This window comes from Cyprinus carpio, chromosome B5, assembly GCF_018340385.1.
Source record: "Cyprinus carpio isolate SPL01 chromosome B5, ASM1834038v1, whole genome shotgun sequence".
In the NCBI taxonomy this organism is placed as follows: Eukaryota; Metazoa; Chordata; class Actinopteri; order Cypriniformes; family Cyprinidae; genus Cyprinus; species Cyprinus carpio.
Genome location: NC_056601.1, coordinates 9335964 through 9346731, shown reverse-complemented (window position 1 = coordinate 9346731; position 10768 = coordinate 9335964). Strand labels below are relative to the sequence as shown.

The 10768-nt window shown below is 38.3% G+C and overlaps 1 protein-coding gene across 1 annotated transcript; it reads left to right on the top strand.

The window, feature by feature from the left end:
* The first annotated feature begins 1667 nt into the window (after positions 1 to 1667).
* On the top strand, positions 1668 to 10583 carry fbxw2 (F-box and WD repeat domain containing 2). Its single transcript, XM_042724161.1, has 7 exons — positions 1668 to 2127; positions 2715 to 3224; positions 7144 to 7338; positions 7508 to 7641; positions 7776 to 7862; positions 8098 to 8267; positions 8511 to 10583. Exons 2-7 carry the CDS (start codon positions 2735 to 2737, stop codon positions 8800 to 8802), a joined length of 1368 nt encoding a protein of 455 aa, XP_042580095.1. The 5' UTR covers positions 1668 to 2127; positions 2715 to 2734; the 3' UTR covers positions 8803 to 10583.
* The last annotated feature ends 185 nt before the right edge of the window (positions 10584 to 10768 follow it).

The window sequence follows — 10768 nt, the reverse complement described above, 5'->3', positions numbered from 1 at the left end:
CCCAAAAAGGAAAATGCTGTCATTAATTACTCACCCTCATGTCGTTCCAAACCTTAAAGACCTTTGTTCATCTTCGGAACACAAATTAAGATATTTTTGATGAAATCTGAGAGCTCTTTGACCCTCCATAGACAGCACAGATACTACCACGATCAAGGCACAGAAACATAATAAGGGGATATGTAAAATAGTCCATGTGACATCAGCGGTTCAAAAGTTGAGATGATTTACACATTGAAATAGCAACATCTGTCATAAAAAGCTAAATATGTTATCTTTAGTGTGTATGGAAACAATTGACATCTTAGGTAAGTGTCTAAATTTTACATGGCATGGAAAAAACCATGAAATCCAATATTTTTGTGTATATATATATATATATATATATATATATATATATATATATATATATATATTAATATCAGTATTTACAAAAAGAAAAAAGAAAAATGTATATAACGAACGTCGCTGTAAGGACATTTTGTAAGAAGAAGAGTTGAAAAACACAAAAAAAAAAAATATTCCAGATTAAAATCTTAATGACTTTATGCAATTTTGTTGACCTTTTTATATGTTTTACAGACTCTGATGGTTAAAATTAAAATTCACAGGGGTTGATTTTTTAAAAACATTTTGGAGAGTCAGAAGTGCCTGTAGTTGCAGAAACACCCATCTACACTTTCTTGCTATCTGGGCTCAGCCACCTCACCTGACAGCCCATCAATTTTAATGGGCTGCTTGGGCTCAGATACCCTCAGCCGTTGGAATGTAGGGTCACCTCACTTCTGTCATGTCATGCCTCAGTGGACAAGTTGTTAACAGCAGGTGGTAGGTATCAGTATGGCAGGGTGGGACTGTTTCGTGTTTACATGCAGCAGAGACACTATCTCTGTTCAGCAGATGCACAGTCATTCTGAATACTTAGACTCCTCCCTGAACCTTGTTTTTCTAAACATATATCTAAAATATCTTATCTGCTTTCAACTATGACCCAAACAAATCTGGTCTCACTGATATTCTTGGATAACTTTTTAGGATTTATTAATATTACTTAGTTCTTTGTTTTCTGTACATATGTTTCTTACATAACAATAAGATTGTTATATTCGAACCATCCTGAAAAAATTATATCACGTTTTCCACAAAAATATTAAGCAGTACAACTAATGTCAGCGTTAATAATAAGAAAAAATTTCTGACACCGAAAATTCATGCTGAAAATTTAGTTTTGCCATCGCAAGACTTATTTACATTTTTAATATTAATTTTGAAAACAGTTATTTTATAATAATAATTTACAATTTAATGTTTTACTGTATTTTTGATCAGATAAGAGAGAATAACACACTACGTTTAAACGCGCTAAAAAATCTTACCGAGTCCAAATGTAGCCCCTAAAATATTATTCGTTTATGACTGAACGTCACAGTTTGTTGGCAAAGTGTGCCCCCTGTTGACCATCAAACAACTTGCGCCACATAAACACGTATGTGTGACTTCTAACTTAACGAATAAAATATTTAAGCTACAACATCATGTGGGATTCATGCATAATGACTCACAGCATTTTGCATACAGTATTAAAGGAATGCATGTTTTGAAAGAGTGACAGGCGGCGGACACTCCCCCTGACTTCCTCCCGCTCGTGTCAAATTGCTTGCTTGTCCCGTAACTTCCTGTCGCTGTAATTCCTCATCGTTGCTAACGGAGGCTCTGTATCTTAGCCTAGTAGCAAGCTAACTCAAAAACAGAAAAGAACAACAATAAATTCACTTGAAATGAACGTATGATATTACGTTTTGGAATAATACAGCCGTTAAAATGTGAACGAATAGAGAGCTAATGATTATCTTGAATCAAATCGTTTCCGTTAGATTCAAATATTGTATGTTATTATGATAGCTCGGGACTCTAGAGATTTGCTAGACGGCAGCTAGCGGGGAGTTTCACTGTTTTTTGTGTTACTAATATAACATTTGTCACCAGACAAGGTCAGATTGTGACTCAACTGCAAATATTAAAGTTAGTCTTTCGTAGAGCGATATCGATTTGCGTTGACACCTGTTAACTTAGCTAGCGCGGCTAACGTTAGCTAGCGCTCTCCTCACACTGATTCTGCTGGAAATGGTGAGTTTTTCTGGTCTTATTTGTTTTTGTGTACCGTTATGAGTTAATAAGATATATTGTTTTTGAATAGCTGCTGGTCCTGTTCTTGAGATTGATTTGGTGAATATATATTTCTCTCTCTCTCTCTCTCTCTCTCTCTATATATATATATATCACGTCTCTGGCCTTCGAGCTAGCGAATTTGTTTTACCAAGTGTGTTTGGAAACCAGAAAGCTGCATTCTAGTTAAATGAAAGCTTGTCAGTTTCTGTGCAGAAAGCTGTGTTAGCTTGTCAGCCAAATAGTCATAGAGATCTCTCAATTTTGTGTGTGAGGCACATTTTTTCTTTGCCGTTATGTTTTGGTTCTTAAAAAAAAAAATATTATGCAGCTTATGTAGATTACATTATCATCACTCAAAGGTTGCATCACAGAGTGGAAAGTGGTCATCCATTGTGATCTGAAGAAGTTTTTTCCTTTTGTATTGCTTGTGATGCAGCTATTGTGGTATTGTTCTTGCTCTGTTATGAAAAGTATTGTTTATTCCACATCATTGTTTTTCAAATGTAGTGCAGAAAGTCTGATCTGATTGTTTTATGTGTCATCAGGTAGACGCCCTCATGTGCCCATGGAAAAGGCGGCTTTCGAGGGGTGGCTGGAGTCAGCTTCCACCACCTTCCTGGCGCTAAGTGACCAGCAACGCAACCAATCACTGGACCACCTCATCTCACTGAGTGGCGCCGCCCAACTGCGACACCTGTCCAATAGGCTGGAAGCGCTCCTGAAGCGGGATTTCCTGCGCCTGCTGCCGTTAGAGCTGGCCTTCTACCTGCTTCGCTGGCTGGACCCCCAAACCCTGCTTACCTGCTGTCTGGTGTGCAAGCAGTGGAATAAAGTCATTAATGCCTGTACAGAAGTGTGGCAGGGTGTGTGTCAAGACCTCGGCTGGCGCATCGATGAGTCCATCCAGGATGCAACACACTGGAAAGGTGTTTATCTAAAGGCCAATTTGCGTATGAAGCAGCTAAGGGAGGAGGATGCTTTTGAGACGAGCTCTCTTATTGGACACAGTGCTCGCGTATATGCTCTCTACTACCGGGATGGGCTGCTTTGCACAGGTGCGTTAATTTTATAGTTGTCTTTCCTGTAGGTGTGGTCAGAAGGAGAGATGTTAAAGTCATCATAAAATTCCTAACTCTTATTTCTGAATGCAATTTTTTTTTTTTTTTTTTTTTTAATTTTTATTCTAGTTTCTTTAGCTCGATCTTCCAGTGAAGCGACAGATTTCTCTAATCCTTTCCACCACCACACTTTTTTAAATCGACCTCAAGGTCGCATTCACATCTGCCTCCATCCAATCAACTATCGATGTATACAACCAAGTCCCTGCTACTTCCATTACAAGTAATATTAAATGCTGTTTTATAGTGGTTGACCAATATTGGTTTTTTAACTGCCAATGCCGATATTTATCTATTTTTTTTAAAGGTAAGTGGTTGCAAACAGTTTATTTTAGCTACATTTAATAATAAAAAATAAAAAAATTGTAAGTTTGTCAACTAAATTTGTTTATTTAAATTTAGCTAACGTAAATCGATTGCAACCACTTACCTTAGAAAAATTAGTAAATTCAATTAATCATTTATTTTCATTTTATTTAAGAAATTTGAAATCATTTGAAATGGGTAAAATAATAAATGTGTAAAATTAACATGCTTATAGTTTAAGTGGCAAAGTATTTTTCACAAATAAACAAATGTTTAATAAAAATATAAATAAAAAGGAAGTAAACACCATAACCAACGGGGTATTCTGGGAATCACTTTTTTTTTTTTCAAATAAAACCAAGGTAACACTCAAAACCAAGGTAACACTCACCGACACACAGAGAACACGTGATCGTGCAGGACACACATCCACACTTCATAAGATCTCACAGCTGGACTCGACTAAGTTTGCAAGGTTTTTGAAATTAGATGTTCATTAGTCATTCAAAGATTTGTTTAAATGATGTAAAAGCGTATTTGCTGAATGCTGACGGCAAAAGAGAAAGTATTATAATGTTTGCCTTTCTAATACTAACAATATAAAAGCAATTGTTATAATATTTTTTTGTATACATTTTAATTCCATTGTTTAACCATCCTATCTGATTATTAGACAGACGTCTATCCATATTAGACAGAACTGTTAACAACGACAGGGAACAAGAGGGAGAATGTGAGCACTGTGTGTTCTGGCACTGCATTCTCTGCGCTGTCAAAATAAAAGTCCCACCATGAACGCATCGGCCAATGCTGATATTTGAAAAATGCCCAATATTGGCCGATATATCGGCCTTGGCGATATATCGGCCTACCACTACTATTTTATCTCCTACATGAGCTCAATTTACATTCTCTAGTGTGAGGATGAATGAGTTATTGTGCTCCTTATGGATTCATGTATTTCAGGGCCATTAAAAATGATTGATGCATGTTAATCTGAAATGAATTGAGTACTTGGTTTGCATAAAGTTATGTTGGCTTTTTATAGACTGAACTTAATAAGGATGTAGTTTTGTTCTTTTTACAAAGTCATATTTGCCTTCTGGCACCAAAACAACACTTCTTTGTGAGGGAAACCAAGTAGGCAATGAATTTCTAGGGCTGCCCCCTAATAGTCGACTAGAAGAGGCTGGGTCGACCAAAATTTTATTAGTCGCAGAAAATAATTAAAATCCACAGGAAGTGGTGAGGTCACACAGTCAGTGACGGACCGATCGTTAATGGCTAGATTTTGTGGTAATACAGTACATTCAAACGCTCGCCTATCATTCATCGACCTCAAATATGACTTATTCAAGTCAAGTCAAGTCTGCTTTATTGTCAATTCTTCCACATGTACAGTACATACATACAGAGAATTTAAATTGCGAGGTCCTGGCCTGGAGACTCCGCAGTCTCCTCCCTGATGGCAGCAGACTGAAGAAGCTGTGTGACGGGTATGTGGGATCCCCTGCGATGCAGAGGGCTTTATGGGTTCCATAAATGGCCTGGAGGGAGGGGAGGGAGACACCAACAATCTTCTCAGCTGCTCTCACTATGCGTTGATGCATCCTTTCGGCAGGATGCATTCCAGGCGCCATACCACACAGTGATGCAGCTAGTCAGGATGCTCTCAATGGTGCCTCTGTAGAAGTTTTATTATTTGAAATATGTAAGCAGTAGCAACTTTACATGGCTGCTCAATCTAATGTTAACCTAGAAAAATTTGTGCTATTGAAGTGTCTGTGCGGAGTGTGAAAGCTGAACAGTAGCACGCTCACTGCAGCAAAGCTGGAGGTGCCGGTGCGGTCACCTGCTCTTAAAATACTCAGTCATTTTTGTCATACAGATAAGAGTAATACATCTTTCGAATCTGTAAAGCCTCTACGTTTATTTGTGTGCACTCACAATAACAGCAAAACATTGTGCTTTTGTAAAATAATGAAAGCAAACAGGATGCAATTTCTGCCATCTCGGTCTGTGAACTTGAGCGCGAAACTCCATGTATACTTGCCTTACAGACATGAAAAATATATCCACAGAGAGTGAAATGTCTACTTTCAAATGAAACAATTCAAATCGGGAAGAAAAAAAATTATCCGATTATGTAATCTGTTTGAAACTTGAATGCATGGGCATCCACTACTCTGTGGAGATGACGAGTCAGTGTCGCCGAATTCTTAAGCCGAAATCACAGAAAACACTAGTGTATCAATAGGTTATTAAAATTAGGGCTGTGCCATATGGACAAAAAAAACCTATCACGATTTTTGATAAATTTTGCGATTTCGATTTTGACACACACAGACATGCTTTACAGTCATAAATGCATTCAGAATAAATTTGAAACATATTTCCAAAAGAAAACCAATGAGAGCTTTATCAAAAAGTTGTAACATGCCTCTAGAACAGACATAAGTCAAAATAATCACTAAGTAAAGATTTCAAACAAAATGTCTAGACATGGCAAAAAATAAAATAAAATAAAACCCGTGTCCAGGGCTTTATTTTTTTCTTTTTTTTTTTTGCCATGCATTGGTCATAGAGCTCGTTGTTGCGGTGCCTCAGGTGCTGAAATATATTTATTGCCCAAGGTTCACACGTACTCCGTTTGCAGTGCGTATACAGTATGTGTACGCGGTTCAGAAGCAGCAGCGAGAGCGCGTTATTGTAACGCGAAAGCATATTAAAATAATGCGCGAGCGCGAATCTCTCCGCTCGCACGCAGATTTCCTTTGTTTTGTCACAAAACGAGACACGCGTGCTCAGATACACGCTGCTCTCGTCCGGAGAGAGTGCGCGCAATTAAAACATGTCTCCTCTCACTCCCTCACTCACAACTCTCTCTATGCTCATGCGCTAGATATTCATTCTTTTCGCACCTTTCGATTTCTAACCTTTTCTGTTTTCACATCTTTTACCGCGTGCATTGTGAACGTTCTGATCCATTAACATGGGCGCGGAAAAAAATCTGCATCACAGACAGAGTGTGTGAACCTGGAGTTAGGCATATGCCCAGTCTGTTATGTTCTCTCGCTCTACTTAGATGCGCTGCATTCTGATTGGATCGGATAGCATACTGCGGGAGGTCGGGACCGCGGAAAATCGTGCTATACAGCGATTTAGAAATCGCGCACGGTCAAATCGCGATTTTATTACGATTTCGATTAATCGCACAGCCCTAATTAAAATGTTAATGCAGTTTAATCTTACTGTTTTTCCCTGACACATTCATCATCATTACTTATGCCGGTGTGCTCTGGCAAAGTTTATGCTTGAGTGCTTATTAGGCTATGTAGGCAATTAAAGGTTTATCAATAAACGTGCGATTAGTCAACTTATGCTTAAAATGAATGACGAATAGTCGACAAGAAAAATCCTTAGTCAAGGGCAGCCCTATTAATTTCAGTAGATTTATTGGTGAAGCATGGGTAAAAGACTTAAGATATTACTTGTTTTTAATGAAGATCACATTTGGTCGTGCACTGATCAAAGACGTCCTTCCTCTTAGGTTCTGATGACCTGTCAGCTAAACTGTGGGATGTCCGTACAGGGCAGTGTGTCTACGGCATCCAGACCCACACTTGTGCCACTGTCAAGTTTGATGAGCAGAAACTGGTGACTGGGTCTTTTGACAACACCATTGCATGCTGGGAATGGAGCACTGGTGCCAAAATCCAGCAATTCCGAGGACATACTGGGGCGGGTTGGTGTCAAATTCTCCAGAAAGTTTTTCCAGCTAATGGCACAAAGAGATTAACTTTAATAGTTGTTTTTGCCTATGATTACTGTTTTATCAGTGCAGTCCTTCATGGTTGTGTCATAGCATCATGACATAGTGTATGCATAATCCTAACGTTTTGCTTTTTTTACAGTATTCAGCATAGACTACAACGATGAGTTGGACACCCTGGTCAGTGGCTCAGCAGACTTCACTGTAAAAGTCTGGTCCCTGTCTTCAGGGACCTGTGTCAACACTTTTACTGGACACACTGAGTGGGTCACCAAGGTAAGACACTCGACCAGTTTTCATTGAGAAAAATTGTAGTGTATTATTTATAGTGTATTTATAGTTTTTTTTATTTATTTTGGAATGGAGTTAGTTGAACTCTGCACCTATACGGTTCATCTGTGCTTGTTTAGGTGCACCTTCAAAAAAGCCAAGTGGAGTCCATGATGCACAGTCCTGGTGACTACATACTACTGAGTGTTGATAAGTATGAAATAAAGGTAATATAAGTCACTTTTGCAAATATTTTTAGTTCCTTGAGTGCTTTTCAAATTTTTGGTTGTTGTATTAACATAGTATTAACTTAATATCAATATTTAAATTTTTTTTTAATCACAGATACTGTATCACATAGTTCACATCAAAACCAGCACCCCTAGTTGCACTGATGTAGTTATGTGAGATTCTGACTTCATATGGATGGTTCGATGTTTATCTGGTTCTGTTTGTCCACAGGTGTGGCCTATAGGTTGTGAGATCAACTGTAAGTGCTTGAAGACTCTATCTGTGTCAGAAGACCGCAGTGTTTGCTTGCAGCCACGGTTACAGTTTGACGGCCGGTACATTGTCTGTAGTTCAGACCTAGGCATATACCAGTGGGACTTCGCAAGTTTTGATGTCATCAGGTAAATTAATTTTTGCCCCTTAATTGTTTAACCAAGCTACCAGTAACTCTGTTCAATCAGCTATCCTTTAAATGTTTGAATGTTTTATATTAGAGAGAAAACTGTAACTTTTTTTTTTTTTAATTAAAATGAAGAAATGTTCTAAAATATTTGAGATTCTGCACTATTTCTAGAACACCAATCAAATCAGCTAATTTGTGCAGCTATATATTGTTTTATCAAAAGATTCTTTCATATTTACAGAGTCATCAAACCACAGCAGGACCCCTCCAGTCTCTCTCTGCTTAGTTTTGGCGAGGTGTTCGCTCTGCTCTTTGACAACCACCACCTCTATGTTATGGACTTGAGGACTGAGGTTACCGTGGGCCGCTGGCCACTGCCAGCCTACCGCAAATCCAAACGTGGCTCTAGTTTCTTACCGGGCGTCACCTCATGGCTCAACGGACTGGACGGCAAGAATGATGCGGGCCTGGTGTTCGCCACTAGTATGCCCGATCATAGCATTCATCTGGTTCTTTGGAGAGAGAATGGGTAGAAAGGCAGAGGTGGTGAATACTAGCCCTGCACTTTAAAAGCAGGCAGGACTTTTACAAACACAAAAAGAAGAAAAAAGGGTGCTCTCGATTTGAAAAATATTACAGCCAACCAAGTTAGATATTGCATGGACCAAAGTGTTTTCCCCTCCTCGCCTTTGTTTCCATTTGCATTAGGGATTCACTCTTGCTTCACTCTCTTTCTTAGTCACTTGCAAACCACACATTCAGCACATTATGATCTATAGAAAAGAAGACCGCTGGAGATTTTGTTGTACAGAGCATAGTTTCTCTCTGTAATGTGAACAATCCAAGGTTTTTGTTTGTTGAAGATTTAAGAGAGATTTCCCACTGAACCTCAAGAGTTTAGCTCCTTTTGATTTCACACCAGTGAGAGGTAGTGAAATGCTACAGCACCACCGGAGCACAGATTGCTTCACAGCAAGCGTGATCAGTAGAGTTGGTGTATTTTTACAGCACAATCGCCAAGATTGACAATGAAGTACTTTTTTTTTTTTGTTTGTTTGTTTATTTCAGTGTTACCTTTTCAATGAATTTGCGTTTCTTTACACATCAGGAATTTTGCTTTGGACAGAAATGTTGCCTTAAATCTATGATTTCCTATTGAAGTAACTGAATTTGCAGACCTCTGCATCCGTAGACCATGGCTTGCACCCCAAACACCTGTGTTGGTCATTTTGCGGAGTCTTGAAAAGGCTCTGATAAAATGCTATCTGAATGAATCAAATGGCTTTTGTATGAAGGTCATTCAGAGGTGGCTTCTTGCTGTTGCTGACCCTTGGTGTTATTTTTCATTCGGTTTATTAGTCGTGCCTTTGTTTTAACATTTAACCATTAGCATTTACAGTGTGTCACATTTTGAAATCCAATCCTCCCTCAGTGACAGAAGAATCAGTTTTATGCTTTTTTTTTTAATCTAATGTAAACGACACTGTAAGAATTAGTCTTACTACTATTTAGCCAGAGTAGATCACACAAAAGTGTTTCTTGTGAATCTCACTGAATGTTCATTTTTAATCTTTATTTTTAAAAGACTGATCTTATTTTTGCATAATCCAGGCTAACCAGACTTTGTCACTTTATATAGCTGCTTCTGTAGTTCTTTATATCCCTCTGGAGCATAGATCAATATAACTTTGTATTTTTTTTCCCAAACTATCAAAAAGTATTTTGGGTTGACCGTTTAAAGCATTTTTCACCTTCTTGCTCACACATTTCAGTCGATAGATACCAGGTAAAATTATGATTAAATATCATTGGGGGTTACTTATGATGTCTGTATGCACTGGTCGTGTGTTACTTCACTTTAATGCAAACCTCACAGACAGTAATGCCATCCATCCATCATTAGCAAAATTCAGGTCTGTTGTTTGTATAACAAAATAAATGACAGTAGCTAATGATAGAAGTTGACTTTCTTTTGTCTCATGATATTTGTCGTTTGTGTCAAGATAACCTCCAAGTAACAGTCTTATAACCAGAATTACAGGAGGCTTTCTCACGCGAGGGGGAGCATGTTTTATTCAGTTTGCACTCTAGAGGGCGATGCTGCAGCAAATATTTGGGTAAGAGACTGACGAAGGACGGTCTAAACATACAATAAGTGAAATGTGTATGTGTGTGTGTGTAGTCATTTTGTTTTTAACGTGAAAAAAACGAGGGAGAGTGGATACATTTTCATTTTTGAGTGAACCTTTAGTCATTGAAGAAGTGTGTAACAAAATTATTTAAAGCTTGTATAAATTTCAGTGTTATTCCCACAGTTTGATGCTCTCCTTCCAATCAGTCTGATCTCAGTTTTCCCTTTTTTAGCTTGATTATCTCACAGCTAATTTATATTCCCCCTCTTCTTGTTCCTTTCTTCGTCCTATTTTTCTTCCCCCGAGCTCCTCCCCTCAGCCCCTCCAAGGAGTTAAAGCAGAAGAATAACATGGCATGTCTCTCTCT

Bases quoted from the DNA above. Each gene is read 5' to 3' on its own strand.
- fbxw2 (XM_042724161.1), top strand. From the start codon at position 2,735: ATGGAAAAGGCGGCTTTCGAGGGGTGGCTGGAGTCAGCTTCCACCACC. The intron at 7,642-7,775 runs GTAAGACACTCG...GTGCTTGTTTAG, and splicing joins ACACTGAGTGGGTCACCAAG to GTGCACCTTCAAAAAAGCCA. The intron at 8,268-8,510 runs GTAAATTAATTT...TCATATTTACAG, and splicing joins GCAAGTTTTGATGTCATCAG to AGTCATCAAACCACAGCAGG.